Raw genomic sequence first — 21920 nt, 5'->3', positions numbered from 1 at the left:
AGACATTTTTCATGTTGAAAATGAAAAAGGAAAAAGAAGTGGAGAGAGAGGAAAGGGAGGAGAGTGTGAGATGGTGGAGATGAAGAGGAAATTAAGGAGAAAGAGGATACGACATCAATAAGGTCAGCCATAATGACTGATTAACCTAGACGTAAAAATATTTACTAGGTAATTGGTTTTATACCAGCCTGGCGTTTACCAGCAAAATGCTGTCCTGTCGATTTCCTACGGGAATTGCCATAAACGGAAACACAAAACATATAGCAAAAAAAATAAACAATGTAGAATGGAAAGACAAGAAGAAGACCAAGATTAAGAATAAAGGAAGAAGATTAGGAGAAAGTTTAGACAAATGAAGATATAAAGGAGAAGAAGAGGGAGAATGGAAAGTAGAAGAAAAAGAAGAAGGAGGAGGAAGAAGAATGAGGAGGATAGGAAGAAAAAGAAGAAGAATGAGGAGGAGAGGAAGAAGAAGGAGAAGAAGAAGAGAAAGAAAGAAGAAGGAGAAAGCAAAAATGAAGAGGAGGAATAGATTAGGGAAAAAATAAAAGAAAAACAAGATGAATGAAGAAGTTATGAAGGAGAAGAAAAAGATATTTTGTCTGCGGTTTCCTTGTCCACTCACAGTCAAATGCCAATACAATTACTTACATAAGGTCAAATTTTAACAATTCTTCCATCTTTATGGTTAACACTCCCTCTAGGTCTTTGATGCTTCCTCCCCTAAGTCCAACCCTGTCATGTCCTACTCTGGTCATACGACATCCATCATCAGCGCTAGCCCTTCACCGGATGGTCAGTACGTGGCGACCACGGGCGGCAGCGATATTCACGTCTGGACGCTTGTTGACGGTGGATTGGTAGGGAAGTGTATGAGTGAAGCCAATAGTGTTCTCTGCTGCGAGTTCTGTCCAAAGGGGGATATCATCGCAGGGGGTCTCTCGTCGTATGAGATTGTGGTGAGTGTGCTATTGAGTTCAACATAACTATAAAAAAAAGTTATAGTGCAAGTTAATCATCTGGAAGAAGATAAGTAGGTATACATCAGGGCCCCATTTTATAAAAAGTTGCTATAATATACCAAGTCTTGCTGGAATATCAACTACCATGAAAACAGTGGAAAATCTGCTTTTTGATTGCCTCTTCCAATGAAAGGTGATTTTCCAGCAAGAGTTGATATCATAGCAACTTTTTTTGTGAACTTGGGCCTTGGAGAGCATTTCATGAACATTTTTGTGTATGTGTGTCTTTACAACTGAAAGCTTTCCTTGATTTTGATTGGCTGAGAAGCACTGTTTCTGTAATTGTAACTGTCTGATAAAACAGACTTTGTTGGATAAAACATTTGAAATGTCCTTTCACTTTTCCCCTTGATGTCTTGCAGTATGAGCAAATGAAAGATTTTAGAGTTATTTTATATGCAAAATTTTGATAAATTGACAAGATTTTATTAAAATTAATAAAAGTATCCCAATTTTGCATGATATGAACACAAACAATCACTCTGTAGTTGAATCGCTCTTTGAGTGCAGAATTGATATTCAGGGGATGATAATAGTTTGATAAATACTTCGGTTATTTAAATTCAAGATCTACATTGATATGGCAATAATTCCCGTAGGAGACTGAATGATTATAACACATTTTTAGCATTGACTCCAGCCTGCTTCCCAATGACTTAAAAACTTTCTTGTTGTTTGCTGCAACTCCAAGTGCAAAGCTTTAACAATAACACTTAAACCTTTTTTCATTCATTATCAGTTATGGGAGACTAGACGATACAAGCCGGTAGCCGTCTACAAAGGTCACACATCCTGGGTCATGAGCGTCAAGTTTGATGTCAAAGGTGAAAGGTTGGTGTCGGCATCGGATGATGAAACTGTGCGGGTAAGTCGAACATAGGTCCTCATTTTTATACAAAAAAGTAAAACAGAAAGATTTCAGGAAAAACCCAGAATCCCACAGGATTCCTTGGAAAACGCAACTTTTTATGGCAAACTTTATGAAGTAGGCAAAACAACTGAAAATCAAAGCAAAATCCAATAACCAACCACAATCATGCTTCAGTTAAAATTCTGTAGACCAATCCTGTTTTTAGTGTTTATTTTGTGCTCACCTAGCTTTATTTGCATACAACTGTGCATGTTGTATGCAAGGGAAACTTTCATTTTCTAATATTTGCTTTTTGTCATATTTATTTGTACAGTGCACCGAAGAACAAAGAATACTATATTTAAAACAATGAAGAGTACATAAATTGCAATTTTTTAAATTGACAACTGGAGACTTCCATCTAACTTTGGCTCAATTTACTAATGGTGCCATTCATCATACCATTGACGAAGCAGGACCATCCCTCTTCAAAAACAAACATAAACAAACTTGCATCTAATGTAAAACTTGAGCCATATCCTTTCATTTTACAAATTTTTAGAAGCCCATTTTACATTATTAACGAGATAATTGGCACAAAAGAATTGACACGTCTATGTTTTACAGTATTTGATACTACTACATGTGTATGGAATATTCTTCTCTATCATATCAAACGGCAGGATTTCTTTGCCCTTGAACTATATATTCATGATCTGACATGTACATGCTAATTTACCAGTAACCTGTGATGTTAGGGATGCATACAAACTTTGTCTCCTTTTCAAAGTTTTTTAGTCCCATCTACATCTGATTTGCAGCTTCTTTTATATGAGTGAGTAAAAACACAAGGACCATCCACAATTTACTAAATTTTGTTATTCATTCATTGTAACCATGACAGTTTGAATTTTGACAATGTAAAAATGGTTTACACATGAAAAATACCAAAATCAAATGTACAATATCTGAAAAGGAGAATGAGAAATCCATAGCAAAATTCACTGTACATAAATATTGGGATGAAAGTAGGGAAAGGATTGGCTTGAGTAAATAAAGCAAGAACAAGGAAGAGATGCAAAGAAGAGGGAAAATAACAGAAAACAGAAGAGGGAAGATGAGAAAGTAAGAAATGTCCCCAGTTTCATAGTATTCTGTCATACTTTATATATCCACGGTTGCCATACACACATCCTGACATTATTTTACAGACATGGAAGGTAGAGTATGGCCACGGTAAGGACATGAATAGCGTTTGGAAGAGAGATTTTACGGCTTGCTTCTGCGAGGGCGAAAAGAGACTCAAGTTCGTGGTTGCAGGGGACAACAAGAATCGCTGCCTGGTATGGAATTTTTATTTTTCTTGTGAAACTTATGCGGCACAGTGAAGTACTTGAAACAGATTTTGATCATCTTTTATTTGGAAATTACAAACAAAAATTATTTTAATAATAATAATCCACATTATTTGTATAGCACTTATCACAAAACATGAAATAGGAAAAAAAATAGAAAGAGAGAATGAATTTCAGCCCCAAAACTAAAGTAATTGTATAGTTCACAGCAGACTGTAGACAGTGTTATACTTTTTCTCTCAGATTCTATGGTTGTAAATTGAATAGAGGAAGATAAAATTATGTCTTTAGAAATTTTCAAGTTTGCCAGACAAATGGTGATTTTGATGTTTCTATCATTACTCTTTTATCTGTTTGAATAATTTGATTCATGGAATAAGAGATTTTGTAGTGAATCTGTCGCTGAATGTGTAATGTTTAATCCTTTCTTCCAAAACATTTTATTTGATTTTAGTCCTAGATTAGGGGCAGTAGGAATGCTAGTGGTAGTACATGTAGGAAGTATTAGTACTAGTAGTAGTTTTAGTAGTAGTCGTTGTAGTATTAGTGGTAGTAGTAGTAGTAGTAGTAGTAGTAGTAGTAGTAGAAGTAGTAATAGTAGTAGAAATAGAAGTAGCAGTAGTAGTAGTATAAGTAATAGTAGTAGTACTACTAGAAGTAGTAGTAGTAGAAGTTTTAGTAGTAGTCGTTGTAGTATTAGTGGTAATGGTGGTAGTAGTAGTAGTAGTAGTAGTAGAAGTAGTAATAGTTGTCGAAATAGTAGTAGCAGTAGTATTAGTAATAGTAGTAGTACTACTAGAAGTAGTAGTAGTAGAAGTTTTAGTAGTAGTCGTTGTAGTATTAGTGGTAATGGTGGTAGTAGTAGCAGTAGTATTAGTAATAGTAGTAGTAGTACTACTACTAATAATCATAATAATAGTGATATCTTATTGAGCGCGCACACCGTCCAGAGACGCTCATGGCGCTAGCGCAGCAACAGTACCTTTAGATACAAATATTTTATACACGTACATTACAAACAGCTACTTACATATAAATAGAAATCTTAAATCACTACAAGTACCATCCTGCATCCTGCATGAAGTAGTAGTAGTAGTAGTAGTAGAAGTAGTAGTAGTGGTAGCAGTATTAGTAGTAGGAGTTGTAGTAGTAGTAGTAGTAGTAGAAGTAGTAGCAGTGGTAGTAGTAGTAGTAGTAGAAGTAGTAGCAGTGGTAGGAGTATTAGTAGGAGGAGTCATAGTTGTAGTAGTATTAGTTGTAGTATTAGTAGCAGTAGTAGTAGTAGTAGTAGAAGTAGTAGTAGTGGTAGCAGTATTAGTAGTAGGAGTCGTAGTAGTAGTAGTATTAGTTGTAGTATTAGTAGCAGTAGTAGTAGTAGTAGTAGAAGTAGTAGTAGTGGTAGCAGTATTAGTAGTAGGAGTCGTAGTAGTAGTAGTAGTAGTAGTAGAATAGTAGTAGTAGTAGTAGTAGTAGTAGTAGAAGCAGTAGTAACAGTAGTAGTATAGTTGTTGTTGTTGTCTTAGTAGTAACAGTAGTAGTAGTAGCAGTATTGGTAGCAGGAGTAGTAGTAGTAGCAGCTCTAGTAGTCATCATCGTCGACATTGTTGTTGTAGTACCTGTTCTGTAATTATCAGCTGACATTGTTGAATCAACAGGTAACTGATGGAAGAAACGCTGATCAGACTCGCATAATAAGTGAGGAATCTCGGAGGATTAGAGCCTTTGCATTGTCTAGTGATAACACCAAGGTTGCCTATGGATCAGATGGAGGAGCTGTCAAGGTACAACAACCAGGGTCCTGTTTCATAATAAAAAATGCACAATTTCTATAGCAAATGTATTCTTAGCCAATCAGGTTGAAGGATTTCAGTAGCTTTTAACTGTTATTGCAAATTTGATATTTTTGAACAAGTTTTTATGAAACAGGTCCAAGAATAGATTTTATCTTTTGTACATATTGAACATACAAGACATTTGGGCATGTCTTTAATTTTATGATTATACATGTAGGAACTTTGCCATTTATGTTAACTTCCATGGATATCTTTAATGTATCTGCCTGTTATACTATTCCATTAATTAATTTTCTGCCCAAAGATATACTCAATTTTTTTTCAGCATTGTGCCTTTATAAGCAACCTTGCAATCAATGCTTTACCACTATACTTCATCTTTTGACTTTGTGACCAGATGGGACACACTGCTATTTGATCAAAATTGAGTTACCGTATAATCTTTGTGCATTCCAGAAAAAATGGCGCAAAATGTTACGGGAGGATCAAGTCCCCCTGTCCATTTAGCACTGTGTTGTATATTTTCCACTTGAACAGTTGTCACCTCTACCAGTTTATTGATTTTATTAATAATTTTTTAGGGGGGAGGGTGGGGTTCTTGTGCCACTAAGTTGTTACATAGACTTTGTCAAGCCAACTGTCTGAATCACATTTATAGCTGGAGTTGAAAAATGTAGATGACAATTTATACATTTTTTCTTTTGACACAGATAAAATGAAAGTAGACATTTGCCTTTATATAATTCAAATTCATTATAATACAATGACAGCTTGTGATATCAAAACCTAAAGATCAATTTCTAACATAAAATTTTCCATTTGTGCATAGATTTGTCCATAAATCTGTGCATAACTTTACAAGCAGTTATATGAAACCTTCCTCGATTTGGTTTCCATACAGGTAGCAAATGTAGAAAGCCTGGCAGTAGAACGGTCCCTTGATGCCCACTCCAAGGAAGTCCGTCAATGTCTCTTTACCAGTGACGGTTATACCCTGATTACATGCTCCAATGATAGTCTTATTAAAGTAAGTTTTATTACTTATTTTAAAACATTTGCAACATTATATAAGATGACTCAATGTCTCAATGACCAAGCTCCACCATACCTGTCAGACCTAACAGTTGGCCAATCAATATACAATAATTGGTCATCATCTCATATCCCTCTTCACATCCCAAGGACATTCAAATTAAACGATGATAGGTAATTTTCTGTGTTTGCCCCATAAAAAATATTGGAATATATTACCTCATAAACTTAAGCAGTGTTCTTCTAATGTGTTCAAGAAGATGCTCAAGTCTCATTTGTTTTGATACATGTATATTGCAAGTAGTGTTTCATTTTGTGTAGTTTTTACCGATTGTATTTTCTTTTTCATTTGTATAGCGCTTTGTAACTTTTGAAAAAGTGCTTAATAAGAAGTAAGTATTATTGTTATAAGATCTAGGGGATCTTTTCATGAAACAAATAGTGATTTGCACATACAAATTTTCTTTGAGCCATTCAGATTGCAATGATTTTTGGAGGTATAGTTGATGAAAACCACCTATTATTACTTCCATGATATTCTCACCTGGTCAATTTATTTCATTCTTCAAATTGGCAATGATTTGAAGAAGGTACTCTCTTACATAATATAAGAAAATATATAATTAGTCAAAATGAGCATTAATCTTTAAATGTATGTTGTGCCCTTTGATATTCCAGTGCATTTATTGAAAACAGACACACATCATCTGAGTCAACTCTTCTCTCCTTCAATGATACATGTACACATGTACATGTACTATACAAATTGCTATGTACAGATAAATCTACCTAAGTCAAAGCTCTGTGGACCACATAAATCTGTTCCACTTTGGCAAAAATATATTTAGAAGGCATAAATAATTCATTTGCTTAGGTGATATTTTGACTTATAAATGGAAGGAGGTCTTAGCTAGGCTGAGTACCGTAAGTAACGGACTATAAACCGCACCCGTGGATTAACTGCACCCCCAACTTTGGACTAAAAAAAAAAAAAATCCTTCTCACATTTACATGCATATTTGAGGTACGAAGAAACAAAAACTAAGTTAAAGATTTCAAAGTATCCAAAGAGATTACAGAGAAATCTGCTGTTCTTGATCAATTCATCTAAACATGTTAGCAAGAAAGAAAGGTCCCGACAATATTGGCCACTAACACACTCACTCACCTCATCCTCACAGTCACAGTGTACACACACACAGCACTGCCGTTCTTGTACATTGCAAACTACGATACGGTACCAGTACATCTTATCAAATAATGATCTGTGTCTTTCCCGGCGTAGGAGGAAGAAACAGCATTCACATTTCTTGCATCACAACCTCACAATCACTTTCAGAATTTGTCTAGCATTCGATGTCTTAGCATGAATTTTGGATACGGGATTACAGGAAGGTTCAAGAAACAAAGAAATTTGCATTTTTTCCATTTGTTTTTACGGCTTCGTGCCGTCTCTCTCGTGCGTGGTGTACATGGTAGCTTATGAAAAGGAAACGGGAAAGAAAAAATAAGCTGGCGCGAAACGGGACTTTGGAGGGGAGGGGTTAAAATGAATAGCGCCAGCTTAAGTCGCACTATAACCACAATACAACGCAAGCTAGCTCAGCTCTCTCAACTCTCGCTCAGCTGTGACAAAATATTACCGAGTATGCTTTGCATCTCTTTGAACTTAGCCAGGGAACTTCGCTGCTTTGAATCGAGAATAAAGTCGAAATTAGTGTCATGAAGGTGGGTGCGTTTGTTATGGACAATATTTGATAAGATTGTAATAATCGCTTCTCATTACCCGCGGCTCATACCCCTCTAAACGACATTGCCCTGGGCGGCTACGCCCGGCCACTCGATGTGTTGTGAACTGGCAGACGTCTTACATGTTCGAAAGGGGTTACGACGGGCTGGCTCAGACCCGTCACCGTGGATAAACCGTACCCCCGGCTTTTGCTTCTATCCCGCCGAGAAAAAAGTGCGGTTAATAGACGGTATACCGTGTAGAAAACTTGCTTACCGGTGCATTATATTAGTACATAACGAGTTGAAATTCTGAATCGGCTGTATAACTGTTTGTTTCATGTGGAAGCAGTCATAGTAAGTAAACACAGTTTCAGTCGTTATATTTTCCTATTTCTCTTTGTCTGTAGATTTGGCCCGAAGGTCGCGAGGTCATCGTCTGCAACGGTCATACACAAGCTGTCACACAATGTCAATTACTTGAGAAGGATACAAGAATACTCTCATCATCACATGATGCTACTTTAAAGGTATGTATGAGTTCTTAAAGATATGAGTCGTGGTCTAGTGGTTAAGATTCTCTTCTTTCAATCTGAAGGACGTGGGTTTGATTCCAAGCCATGGCGTGTTTTCCTTCAGCAAGAAATTTACCCACATTGTGCTGCACTCAACCCAGATGAGGTAAATGGAAACCGGCAGGAAGTCAGGAAGTAATTCCTCAAAAAGCTGTGCGCACCGGAATCAGTAGACTAGCTTAGCGGGGGTAATATAGGAGCGCCTTGAGCACCTAGCAAGGTGGACACGTGCGCTATACAAATCCTATATTATTCATTTATTTTATGTATATTCCTTTTTAGGTTCTGCTCAGGGGGAAAAAATACATAAGGGCTAGTGGTGATTTTGCCCCAAATGCTAAAAAAATAGCCCTGGAAACCTGAAGGACCCCAGGGCCCCATTTCATAAAAAAGTTGATATGATAGCAACTCTGGTTAACTTCAATTTTCAATTTAAACTCACTAACAACATATCAAGATAACATGATTTTTACAATATACAAAACTACACTAACCATTCTAAATTCGGGTGTTGGAAAACAAATATAAACTAGATTTTAATTCGTCATGCGGACGAATTAGGTGGTCTGTCCTTATTCTCGCCATCATGATCACTATTACCATGTTCAAGCAGATCAATATGATCTTCATGATGACAACGGAATGTTCATTATGGATGGAATACTTGTGAAAGTCGGGAGATGATAAAGAACTGTGAAAAGGGTCTCTTTGATATATGAAAATACATGTGATATGAAAATAGTAATTATAATCTGTTTAATCTTGCTAAATTTTAACTTTCATACCTTTTAAATACCAAAAAGGATCATGTACGAGGTGGTAAAAAGAAAAAAAAAAGAAAAAAAAAAATCATGTTGTTCACCCCAGGACTCGAACCTGCACCCCAAGAATGCAAGTCAAGTGCGTTATCCATTGAGCCACGATATTCCCCATAGAGATTACACGTTCCCATAGAGATTACACGTAAGCAAATTTGAGAATTGCAAATCCAATTTTGCAAGTGAAAAACGGGCATGATCCCGGCATCTGATAAAAAAATGGAGGGCACACTTCCGAAAGCTGAGAATCTCAGCTACAACATATTCAAAGCTCAGAGATAACTGATAAAAGAAAATGGAGATATTGCTCGCGAATGACGAAAATGTAGAATCCAGTTTTGAGAAAAAGTCATGTCCCATAGAGATTACACGCAAAATGTGAAAAATTGACATGCCTCCTTTAATCGCAAAAATACGCCATGATGCCTTTGTCAAAATGAAATTTCGTGGTGACTACATTTGTAGAGAATATTCTAAGGTAGAACATATCTAAATTTGAAAGAAAATTGATCAACATTTGCAGAGATACAATCAATTTTCCAAAAATCTGCTGACGTCATAATATGAAAATTTAAATTTTGAGTTCGGAGGCCATTATGATGACGTCATGAGCTAATTGAGGGTCAAATGAAACATGAAATCATATCTCCGATTCATACTCTATCAAAATATGAAAAAAAACTTGGGGTCACCTTGCATCCTAAAGCGCTACAATGGATTTTGTACAGGCATGTTTTTGCCCATGTATGCTATGTATTACAAAAGCTCGCGAGCACGGTAATTATCTTAAACGGACGCTCATTCCGTCATTAATGGGCAGAAAAAGTTGAACAAGGTATCAAAATGCTTGAAAAAATGTGCCAAATATGATGACAGAAAAAATTTGGCGATTCTATGTTGAAATATGCAATTACGCGCGAAAACGCGCGCGCATGTGCGTGCGCGCGTTTTTTTTGCAAAATGCTTAAAATGGCCTGAAACGTATGGAAAATTAATTTGGAACGAATTTGAGCATTTTAAAATTTTAATACGTGCGCGTCGAGGTGCGCGCGCGGAATTTGATGAAATTTTTAGTTGACCGTTGACCTGAAGTTGATGTATACCAAATATAGTTGATTTTTGATGACTCGTTATCGAGATATGATAATGACCTGATTTTTACAAAATGGCGCCTGGATGACGTCATGATGACCTAATGACCTTGAAAAAGTTGATTTAACTTGAAATCATAGGGCTTGATGACTGACAGAGATTTGAAGGAAATTGACCATGTCGATTTCGAGTGAACGTGTGTACAAAAAAGTGTACAGAAGAAATAAAAATAAATAAATAAAGAAAGAAAATTCTAACGAAATCAATAGGTGATCTGTCATCGACAGATCACCTAATAAAAAGATTAAAAAAACAACCTGTAAACAACATGAAGCAAAGCAATATTTTCACTCACTAGTTCTGGGGGCCGTTTCATAAAGCTGTTCGTAAGTTAAGAGCGACTTTAAGAACGACTTGTGATCCTTTCTTACGCGCTAAACCATCGCCAATGAATACCATTTACCACAAAAAGGATCACCAGTCGTTCTTAAAGTCGCTCTTAACTTACGAACAGCTTCATGAACGGCCCCTAGTTGTGGTTATGGTCACAAATTCAACGCTAAAAACCTGAGCTTTTCGGACAACTAATGTAAAAATTCTTGGGTGAGTGCTGATTCACCCCCTTGCCATCGTTCTTAGCTTTCAAACTTAACTACATTTGGTACACATTTAGCCTCTCATGGCAAGTACCAAAATGTATTTTTTAATAATATCATTATCTTATTGAATTTAAATTTTTCGAGCTTAATCACTTGAATCCCTAAATTGGCAATGTGGTGAACATGTAAAGATCAATGTTCTTTCACACAAATTTCTAACTTCTAAAGGCGTTTGTGATTAATTTCTAAAACTGAAACGAGGTAATAAAAGAAAAAATGTTGCCAATTTGAAGAAGAAAATTGCTATTTCCTAAATTGATTAATTGTTCTCGCTCTTTTTTTTTCATCATTTTACAGATTTGGGAGTTGAGTAGCGGTAACTGCTTAGCAACCATTGAGGCTCATTCTGATTGGATATTCATGTGTTCTATATCACCTGATCACTCATTGGTTGCTTCGGTGTCTGTCGATAGAACAGCCAAGGTAGCTCTTTTCTTTCATGAAAAAAAATAATAATTCTTGCATTGAGAAACATATTCCCCTGGGAAGAAAATAAAATAGAATAAATTGTGTGACAAATGAAATTCTTTTGTAATTTTTGGTTGAAGTTATTATTTTTTTTTTAAATTTTGATTTTGAAGCCAGAATAAGTATTCCAATGTCTTTCCAGCCAACTTATCACAGGCTTTGACCTACATGTAAGGTCATATAAACAGATATCAATTGATGCATGTTTTATAGTCCCAGAAAGCTCTGCAAAATGTTTTTGTTGATAGCAGCATTTTCAAAAGAACAATTTTGATTCTATTCTGATGCAGGTATGGGATCTTCAGTCCCACAAACTCAAAAAGGTGCTGGATAATCACAATGACACTGTGCGAACGTGCCGATTCTCTCCTGACTGTACTCTGCTAGCTACCGGTGATGACAGTGGAATTATAAGGGTAAGGTCTCACTTTTCTGAACTCTTAGGGGGAGCTGCAAGAACATATTTGCAATCAGTTACAAACTTTAGTTGCAAATTTACGAGTGATAGAACAATTTTAACTATTGAAAGCAAATCAATGTAGAGCTGTTGATACAAAAACAGCCCAGCGATCAATCGCAAATATGCAATTATTTGCAAGACTTCTGATTGAATATGGGACCTGAAATTGACTCGCGATCAATTGCAAGTTTCTTACCACACTCCATTAGGTTGTGAAGTTTTAGTAGAAATCGACTATGAGTGGGAGAGCTTTCATGCCAATTTCAGGCACCTTAACAAAAGTCCAAGCTTCATCTGTCAGCGGGAAACCTGTTCTTGTCTTTACCTCTTTTCCTCCCTTTGTAGCATACAAAAAGCAATGGCGAATGTACTGCACAAGAGGCAAAGCAAGATTCTGTGTGGCACATACCTCAGTCCATCACTAAGATAAAAGCTTGCCATTTTAGAAGGTTTATGAGAAAGCAGTTTTAGAAGAGTAGATTTGCTTATGTGCTGATTCTTCTCATAGTGTGCTGAGAAGAGGCATAGATATTTTTGTAACTCTTTGGCCCATATCCTGAAGTCGGGTTTAACTTAAACTCAGGTTTAAAGTTATGGTTTAAGTATGGATAGCCAATTGTTACATTAATCACTAACAGTAGAGATATCATATTTCAGCTCATTTGGCTCTCAAATCATTCATAATTATATAGGAAGTATAAATAGATGATTGTTTTCACCATCGATTAATCAGGAAAGACCACAGTAAACATAAGAAACATACAATGTATAAAAAATTTTGACTCTTTTGGCTTCCCATAATTTTAGCACAGAGTTAGACCGTGGTCTAAGTTAAACCTGACTTTAGAATACGGGAGTGGTATTCTGGAACACTGTCATAACTTTTGTCATAAATTTTGTAATTTCTCTCCGTGATGTGACACCGCTATGATTGTCACAAATCGGTATTCTGAACATTGTCTTTTCCCTATCATATCTCTCAAAGTTCCCGCCCATCTTTTCAGAAGCAAACCAATCAAAATCATTGTTAGTTCCCAGTGGGAGCCCTTCTAGCCAATGGGAAGGCCCCGTGACAGGTAGGGCGTATCCCCAATACAGTTGCTGGCATCGCGCAACTACCTGGGTACACGAATATTGATGCGCTTAATTACAAAGAGATGGGGAGCTGTGATGGATATTAGAGGAGAAGTAGAAATGGAAGGAAAAACAGAGAAAAAAAGGAGGAATTGATATGTAGGGCCTAACTAATTGTAGCATGAAAAAATAATTTTTGAAAATTGTCATTGATGATGAGTGAAACTAATACCACAATTTAATCTAAATAATATGATTATATGCTTGACATTCAGTCGGCAGGGTATCGACATATTTGGTACTAAAAGATATGACAAAATTTATGACTGCTACCCTGTCATAACTTTTGTCATATCTTTTGCTTGTATAAAAGGATTATGCGCATTTAAAACCACATATTTTTGGTGCGCGCTAAAGAGAAGAGACAAAATTTTTGACAATTTTCGTGACAAAAGTTATGACATCCACCAGAATACCGATTTTGTCGTATCTGAGAAAAGATAAAATATGGAGAAAAGACAATGTTCAGAATACTGCCCTGGGCCTTTAACTCTTACAGCCCTGCTATCACCTATACTTGTACATGACAAAAGGCAACATACATTTTCAATTAATAGATACTTCACTGAAAATCCCTTAGCATCCTTATGTCATTTTCATCTCATTTCTTGGCAATTTTGTAGCCTTTTTAGGTCTGTAGAATGACATTTTTTTTTCAAAGTAAATTTGCTCATTTGCTGATTCTGCTGACAGAGAGCTGAGAACACTTATATACTCTTAAATCTTAGAGCACTGCTCTCACCGATACATGTACATGACAAAGGCACCATACATTTCCAGTTGACAGATACTTCACTGAAAAGCCCTTGGATGAAGTCAATGCAGCGTCTTTCGCTCGGGAATCCTGAAAGTAGCCTTTCCTTACCAATTCTCACACTTCATCATGGACAAAGTGATGGGGAATGCAGGAAAGCTGCTATGAAAAGATGCAAAATACCTTTATAGCGAGATTCCTTATTAAAAAAACACAGCACAGATTTTTGACAAGGTACCCTAGCATCCTATTGATGTCCCTGTCTTCTCGTAGAGGTGTTGTGGCTCAGTGGATAAGTCTCCGGACTTTGAACCACAAGGTCCGGGGTTCGAATCCCGTCGAAGCACTCGCATCCTCTGGCAAGGCTTTTTATTTACACTTGCCACTCTCTACCCAGGTGTAGTGAATGGGTATCCGGCAGGAAGAAATTCCTTGAATACTCGAGCACCTGATAATCTGAAGCCGGGGTAATAGTATGCAGCGCTTAGAAACATTGTATTACGCGCTATACAGTGCATATCAAAAAAAGTTTACACTTTGGAAAAGCCCTGGGAATTAAAAAATATACAACATGTGGGTAATTTTTTCACATATAATCTTGGGTTTGGGTCTCATCTATCCAATGAAAGTAAAAGTTTTGTCAGAATGTTACACTTGAGTGAGCACTGTCCATTTTTGTAAAGCTCGCAGAAATCTGTTTGCGCAGAAATGCTCGTTTTCACACTGTGTTAAGGGGAAACGGCGAAATCAAACTTACCCTGCGAAACATTTCTCATACATTTCCCTTGCACTTTTAGTCAGTTGAAATAAGACGGATACATTCAAGCATTTTGTAACAATTTTGCCACCCAAATCGAAATTTCAGCACTTAGTAAGCACAACTTTTACCCTTTTTGTGCCAGCTGGATTTGAGGACATAACTAAATCTGAACAAAAGTTTAAATCAGACATCTCCAGCATTATTTCACTCAGTTTTTATCATTGAAAGTGTGTTTACATTTCATTTTTCATTTAATACTTGTTTCTCCACACTTTTCCCAAGCTTGGCAATGATTAACAAAATGAAAATCAAGCTTAAGCCATTCCATGTAAATCACAGCTCAGTGTAAAGCAAATATCGTCACGATGGCCTCGGTGTGTGGGGGAGAGGGATGGGGTGAAATGCTCTCTTCGAAGTGTTTTGGGCAAGGAAACAAGTCAGAAAGGGTAAAAGATATCTTTAAATCAATTTTAATAGCTAAACTCTACCTGTTCTTCATGATTAAGGTCTACTTTTATTCGCATAACTATTTCAAAGTTCTGCGCAAATCATTTTTCACTAACTTTTCAAAAGTAAGTGGTGCTTACTCAAGCGGAAATATTTTTCGACAGTTATATCGTCATTGTACCAATGTTAAAATGTGGAAAAGTGTTCAGGATATTACAAATGTAGTGTAAACTTTTTTGATATGCACTGTATAAATGTTGCATATTATTGTTTTTAATTCTTGTCCACAGATATGGAACATATCAAATGGCAATGAGGTTGGTGAATGCCACAAGCACAAATCCTGGGTGACGGATATCAAGTTCTCTCCTGATGCTTCTATTGTTATGACTGCAGGGGAAAATGTCAGGGTGAGTAAATTGTCAATTCCAACCCAATTTTCAATTTTTTCCAATTCCAAATCCATTCCCAATTTTTTATCCAAATACCAATCTCAGTCCTAGTAACCAGATTCAATACCATTCCCAGTACCAAATCCATTTTCTATTTCAGATCAATTTAGTTCCAATTTCAGTCCCAATACCAATCCAAATTCCAATTTCAATCCCACTCCCAATGTTAATGTCAATTTTAATCCAAATCCAATTGCAGTTCCAGAGCCAATCCCATGTTTTAACTCAATCCCAAGCACATTTTAGGTCTAATGCTAATCTCATTTCCAATAAAACATCATTTGCAGCATTTAAAGTTGCTCCATCAATATAAATGATTACTTCAAGACATTTTCAACCTCCAGAATTTATGTTAAACTTAGAAAAGATCCTTATGCCTTTTTGTCTATTTATCAGTGGTGGCAGCTAGATGGTACCCCTCTGCAGACATTCCATGTGCGAGGGACTTTCACCAGACAGGTTCAAGCTAGTCCATCCTTCCAGACGTTCGTCACCATCGACAGTGCAGGCATCCTTTATCTAATGTGCAGGGTCAAGCCGAACAGTAAAGAGAACGGGGACGCAATGAAAGTGGTATACGTTTAGAGAAAGAACTTTCTCTTCATTTAGGTGTGTTCTCGGCATCAGGTGACCTTCAACAGTGCAGATATCCTCTATCTTATGTGTAGGGTCAAGCCGAACAGTCAAGAGAACGGGGACGCAACGAAAGTGGTATACATTTAGAGAAAGGTATTTTCTCTTCACTTAGGAGTGTTCTCATCTTCAGATGACCTTAGACAGTTCAAATATCCTCTATCTTGTGTGTAGGGTCAAGCTGAACAGTAAAAAGAACGGGGACGCAACGAAAGTGGTATACGTTTAGAGAAAGGTAGTTTCTCTTCGTTTAGGAGTGTTCTCGTCATCAGATGACCTTCAACAGTGCAGGCATTCTCTATCTTAGGTGTAGGGTCAAGCCGAACAGTCAAGAGAACGGGGACGCAACGAAAGTGGTATACATTTAGAGAAAGGTATTTTCTCTTCACTTAGGAGTGTTCTCATCTTCAGATGACCTTAGACAGTTCAAATATCCTCTATCTTGTGTGTAGGGTCAAGCTGAACAGTAAAAAGAACGGGGACGCAACGAAAGTGGTATACGTTTAGAGAAAGGTAGTTTCTCTTCGTTTAGGAGTGTTCTCGTCATCAGATGACCTTCAACAGTGCAGATATCCTCTATCTAATGTGCAGTGTCAAACCGAACAGTCAAGTGAACGGGGACGCAACGAAAGTGGTATACATTTAGAGAAAGGTAGTTTCTCTTCATTTAGGAGTGTTCTCATCTTCAGATGACCTTAGACAGTTCAAATATCCTCTATCTTGTGTGTAGGGTCAAGCTGAACAGTAAAAAGAACGGGGACGCAACGAAAGTGGTATACGTTTAGAGAAAGGTAGTTTCTCTTCGTTTAGGAGTGTTCTCGTCTTCTGATGGCCTTAGACAGTTCAAAGATCCTCTATCTTGTGTGTAGGGTCAAGCTGAACAGTCAAGAGAACGGGGACGCAACGAAAGTGGTATACATTTAGAGAAAGGTAGTTTCTCTTCATTTAGGAGTGTTCTCGTCTTCTGATGGCCTTAGACAGTTCAAAGATTCTCTATCTTGTGTGTAGGGTCAAGCTGAACAGTCAAGAGAACGGGGACGCAACGAAAGTGGTATACGTTTAGAGAAAGGTAGTTTCTCTTCGTTTAGGAGTGTTCTCGTCATCAGGTGACCTTCAACAGTGCAGATATCCTCTATCTAATGTGCAGTGTCAAACCGAACAGTCAAGAGAAAACGTTGCCGCAACAAAAGTGGTATAAGTTCAGAAGAAGATAATTACTTTTCATTTCGGAGTGTTCTCGTTATTAGTATCATCGACAGTGCACGCATCCTCTATCTCATGTGCAGGGTCAAGCCGAACAGTAGAGAGAACGGGGACTCAACGAAAGTGGTATATGTTTAGAGAAAGTAGTTTCTCATCATTTAGGAGTGTTCTTGTCATCAGGTGACCTTAGACAGTGCAGACATTCTCTATCTTGTGTGTAGGGTCAAACCGAACAGTAGAGAGAATGGGGATGCAATGAAAGTGGTATAAGTTCAGAGGAAGGTAATTACTTTTCACATCGGAGTGTTCTGATTATTAGTTTCATCCCATGCGCAGGGTGAGTCCGAACAGTAAAGAGAATGGGCACCAGATGCCGCTGGGGCTCGAATCATGCGAATAGAAGATCTCAAATACATTTTTTCTTAATTTTGCCAATATTCTTGATATGCGGAAATACTTCAGGGTGAGGGTCATGACCGTCCCAAATACTTCAGGGTTTAAAGGGTTAAGCGCAAGATTATGTTTGTTAAATCATGTGTGATTTTACATTCGGCTTGATGCAATACCCCCTTGGTGTCGTTATATGACACCCTCGTTTAGGAACAAATGGGGCGTTGCAAGAAACTTATGATCAATTGCAAGTTAATGATCGGTCCCTAAATCAATCGTATGTCTTGCAATTAATTGCAAAATTTGCGATTGATTGCTAATCTGCTCCTTGAAACAAAGAGTGTTATGTGATTTTCTGCAATTAAAAGTGATCAATTATTTGTAAAATTGCAACACCCCGTAAGTCAGCTTGTACCCTTAGGTATAACCTAATCCTCAGCATGTTTCTTTCGACGTGTTTCTACAGAGAATGGTTAAACGGTATTACCCGCGTAAGTATCCAGAATTCCGGAAAACTTCCCTGTAGAAACAGACGCAAATTCTCACAAGCGCCTCTGGGAGGTGGTTATTGTCGTATTAATCCGTTTATTTGCGACGCGGAATGTGAGTTAACCGGATTATTCACTCTGTAGAGATAGGTTGGTATAGGCGCGATACGGTTTTCTGACTCCGGAAAAGATAAACGATTTTAACGATTCTCTGTAGAAACATGCCGAATGTCATTTAGGCTGGTCAGCATGTGATGTATTGAAAAGTTGGAACATGTATTTAGGCTGTTGAAAATTGAAAGAGGCCTTTTAGTAGGTTCCATGACATTTGCCCTTGCGACAATTTCCACGCTATATATTCCACACAGTAATCAAATGACCAACTTTAACCCTAGATTAGCACTATACCCTAACCTAAACCTAGCATAAAACCTATGCAACCCTAACCCTAAGCCTACATCTTAGATGAAATAAAGCCCGGAGCAAATGTTGTGTCACCGTTTAGTTATGAACATATACTGTACTTACAAGAACTCTGCACAGACTGGAAATGAAAATGTATAGTACACTAAATTCTGCTTAATAGTACTACAATTGCAATATTTTATGTCTCGTTTGAGTATTCATCAATTTAATTGATCAGTGATATATATCTTATGTTCTCTTATGCATCCGACCACCACTGATGGTGCCGAAAGCATTATTTATTTATATTTTCCAATATGTGCTTCCGTTTATTTACAGGATATTTTTGTTCTGATAATACTTATCTACAAATGATTTATTCCTTTTAAGGTCACGGCACACCGCATGACTTGTCTGTGATTAGAATTTTGTAACAATCCATAATTTGCATATTTCTGATTATATAGATCAGTGGGATTTTGTTGTTTGACAGTCAGAATTGGAAGACATTATATTGGAGTGAATGCCCAAATGTCTTCAAATAATAACCTATTTTATGACCAGTATGGCATCACTTAGATAGATATGAAAGTCACTTTCATACTCAAAGAGGTTAACTGACACTAGAAGGTGTCAGGTATACAGTATTGTTATGACGATTTAAAACTTTCAACAGGTGGGATATCGTATTACAGTGTTTCAATATGAAATTGTAATCTGGGTCACAGAAAAGTTTTAAGATTTGCATTGGCCTTTAGCCATCTGTTAACTTATTTTGTTTTTCTTGCTTAACCCTTTGAACCTGAAAAACGGAATACCGGCTTCACCGTGAACGTGCGTATACCCGAAAAGTAGCAAAAAGCCGGAATATCGGCTTCAAGTCATATGATTAGAAAAGCAATGGTTTTAGATATTAGGAGACCTTTCAAAATAATGTTATTTTAGAGATATTCAGTCGATAACTTCAGTTTATAATTTCATAGACGATTGGCTTTCATTTATAAGGTTTTAGCATAGAAAATGACCAAAATATACTACCCTACCAAGGAGGCTTGTGCGATAATACATGGAGAGGCATATACGGAATATGCGTAAGCTATGTTGAATTTTACTTCTGTCAAAGCAGTGATTTTGAGACAAAATTTGAGATTATCGTTAGTACAGCAAGCTAAACAACATCAGCTGGGCCAGGCAGGGTACCAGCGGAGTGAGGTGCCGCTGACATGGCTGGGCTCGAATCATGAGAATAGATTATTTGTTTCAAATGTCATATGTTCTTACATTTTGCCAATAATGCCCAAATAATTCAGGGTGAGGGTCACGACTGTCCCAATTAACTGAGGGTTCAAAGGGTTACAAAGAAATATCTACTAAAGGGATGGATTTCCTTCCTAAATTGATATGTATTTTCCCCTGTAAGCCATAATCTAACAAGATTTTAGTTTTCAGGAGTGACCTGTAATGACGTATATGTCATTGAAATATATTTAGTTTTTAAGTTTTTTATATAATTAAGTATAAGGTATTAAACCTGTGAATTGTTCATGAAGAAATGAAGTATGATTACTTAATGCTATTCTTTCCAGATAGGTAGGACCTTTTTTAAAGGCTTGCATACTTATAATTTATAATTTTCTTTCATTTTTTTTGGTATTTTGTAACAAGATAATGATGAAACAGTATTGATATGATGATTTAGAAATTTGAACAGTTGGATGCCATGTTTCAGTGTTTCATTGTATGATGGTAATTTCTAAATATGAAATATTCATGGTTTTCTGGATTTTTCTTATTTTATATAAATCCTGTTGTCAGTACAGTTATCTCTTGAAATATAAAATTTATTCCACATTTTTGTAAGATGCAATACATAAATTATGAAATTGAGATATTTAACCTTCGTATCATTTTATTTACATATTTATTTTATATCTGTTCAAGTGACTATGGAAAAATTTTGAACAATGTTTTGTTATTTTTTTTAATGAATAAGAAATATTGATTATATATTTCATTTTTAGTTATTCAATCATCGTGAGGGAACTGAATTCTATTCTAAGTTAAACAGCAGCAACACAAAATATTGACAGACCTTATGGCCCGATTTCACAAAGGTGGTTTTGAAAACCAACAGTTGAATCAATGGATTATGCAGATTTCCTGTATAAATTAAGCTTAATTTAGCACGTATATAAAAAATGTCCAATGCTGATGTGCGCTTTTGTCACAGTGCGCCAAATTGACGCCTGTTACCATGGTTAGATAAGCTATTTTATTCATTGGTCCACTGTTTGAAGAGAGGACTCATTAATTCAAAACAGTGGACTCATGGATAAAATACATGTAGCGTACTTATCCATGGCAACAGGCATCAATTTGGCGCACTGCGGTAAAAGCGAGCATCAGCATTGGACATTTTTTAATATACGCAGTAAAATAAGCTTAATTTATACAGGAAATGTGCACAAACCATGGGTTCAACTGAGGGTTTTAAATATCACCTTTTTGAATTTGGGCCAAAGAGTTATAATATGATTAAAAATAGATTTATATGGAGAATGATAGAACATTGAAATAGAACATATTCTGTTCGACATCATAATGTGGTAGGAATGGACAAAAGCTTTGGCTTAATATTGCCAACGAAAATCTACATAAAATGTTTCTTAAATATATTCCAAATAAAAGGTTTAAAATACAAAATAAAATAAAAAAACACACATGCGGATTAGGGAGTCAATGGTGTCCCTCACTCACTATTTCTTTTGTTTGTTTGTATTGTTCGAATTATACAATATCTCAATTTGTACATATTTGACAATGACTAACTTGACTAGGCCACAAATGTTAAAACAATAGTAGTTCCAAATGTTCAGGGAGGAATAAAATTTTGTTTCACATGAAAATGAGGAAAAAATTGAAATATTTCATACAAAAGAAATAGTGAGTGGGTGATGTCATCGGTCCCCTCATTTGCATACAGACCAGGAAGTGTAGATATCTTTTTAGTGAAATTAAGCGGAACTTTAAAATGTCATATCTTATTTCACAGCAAATTTGTACAGGTAATCCAATAGTACCGGTAATTGCAATGATCTACACCATAAAAATGTTTTCTTCATAATCACAAACATTGTCTTCTGTATGTCTGTCTGAATGATTGACTGAAATGATGTATGATAGTTATATCAATTATCTTCAGTACTAAATGTAAGCTTCACTTTGTGCATTCATTTTTATATTTTGAAATCATTAATCCATAATTGTGTGAACGCATGCAAGTCATGATACTGATGTGTAAAGGTATGTTGATGTTTATGATTCTTAAGTCAATTTGACGACACAAAAAAATCATGTTTGATATACTGTTAGGTACATGTACAATGTCAAAGGTCAAGTCCA

General features: G+C 36.4%; 1 protein-coding gene across 1 annotated transcript in view; it reads left to right on the top strand.

Annotated features, from left to right (window-relative positions):
* The window catches only part of LOC129268184 (apoptotic protease-activating factor 1-like), a 51821-nt gene extending 30611 nt beyond the window's left edge, over window positions 1–21210 (top strand). The window contains exons 15-24 of the mRNA XM_064104838.1: window positions 705–959; window positions 1762–1887; window positions 3084–3215; window positions 4883–5008; window positions 5922–6047; window positions 8191–8310; window positions 11222–11347; window positions 11683–11808; window positions 15238–15357; window positions 15796–21210. Of these exons, the coding sequence (XP_063960908.1) occupies window positions 705–959; window positions 1762–1887; window positions 3084–3215; window positions 4883–5008; window positions 5922–6047; window positions 8191–8310; window positions 11222–11347; window positions 11683–11808; window positions 15238–15357; window positions 15796–15984 (1446 nt within the window). The 3' untranslated portion in view covers window positions 15985–21210. The remainder of the gene's footprint in view (window positions 1–704; window positions 960–1761; window positions 1888–3083; window positions 3216–4882; window positions 5009–5921; window positions 6048–8190; window positions 8311–11221; window positions 11348–11682; window positions 11809–15237; window positions 15358–15795) is intronic.
* The last annotated feature ends 710 nt before the right edge of the window (window positions 21211–21920 follow it).

Source organism: Lytechinus pictus, chromosome 9 (genome assembly GCF_037042905.1).
Source record: "Lytechinus pictus isolate F3 Inbred chromosome 9, Lp3.0, whole genome shotgun sequence".
NCBI lineage: Eukaryota > Metazoa > Echinodermata > Echinoidea > Temnopleuroida > Toxopneustidae > Lytechinus > Lytechinus pictus.
Note: the sequence above shows the minus strand (reverse complement) of the source record. Positions and strands in the feature narration are given on the sequence as shown.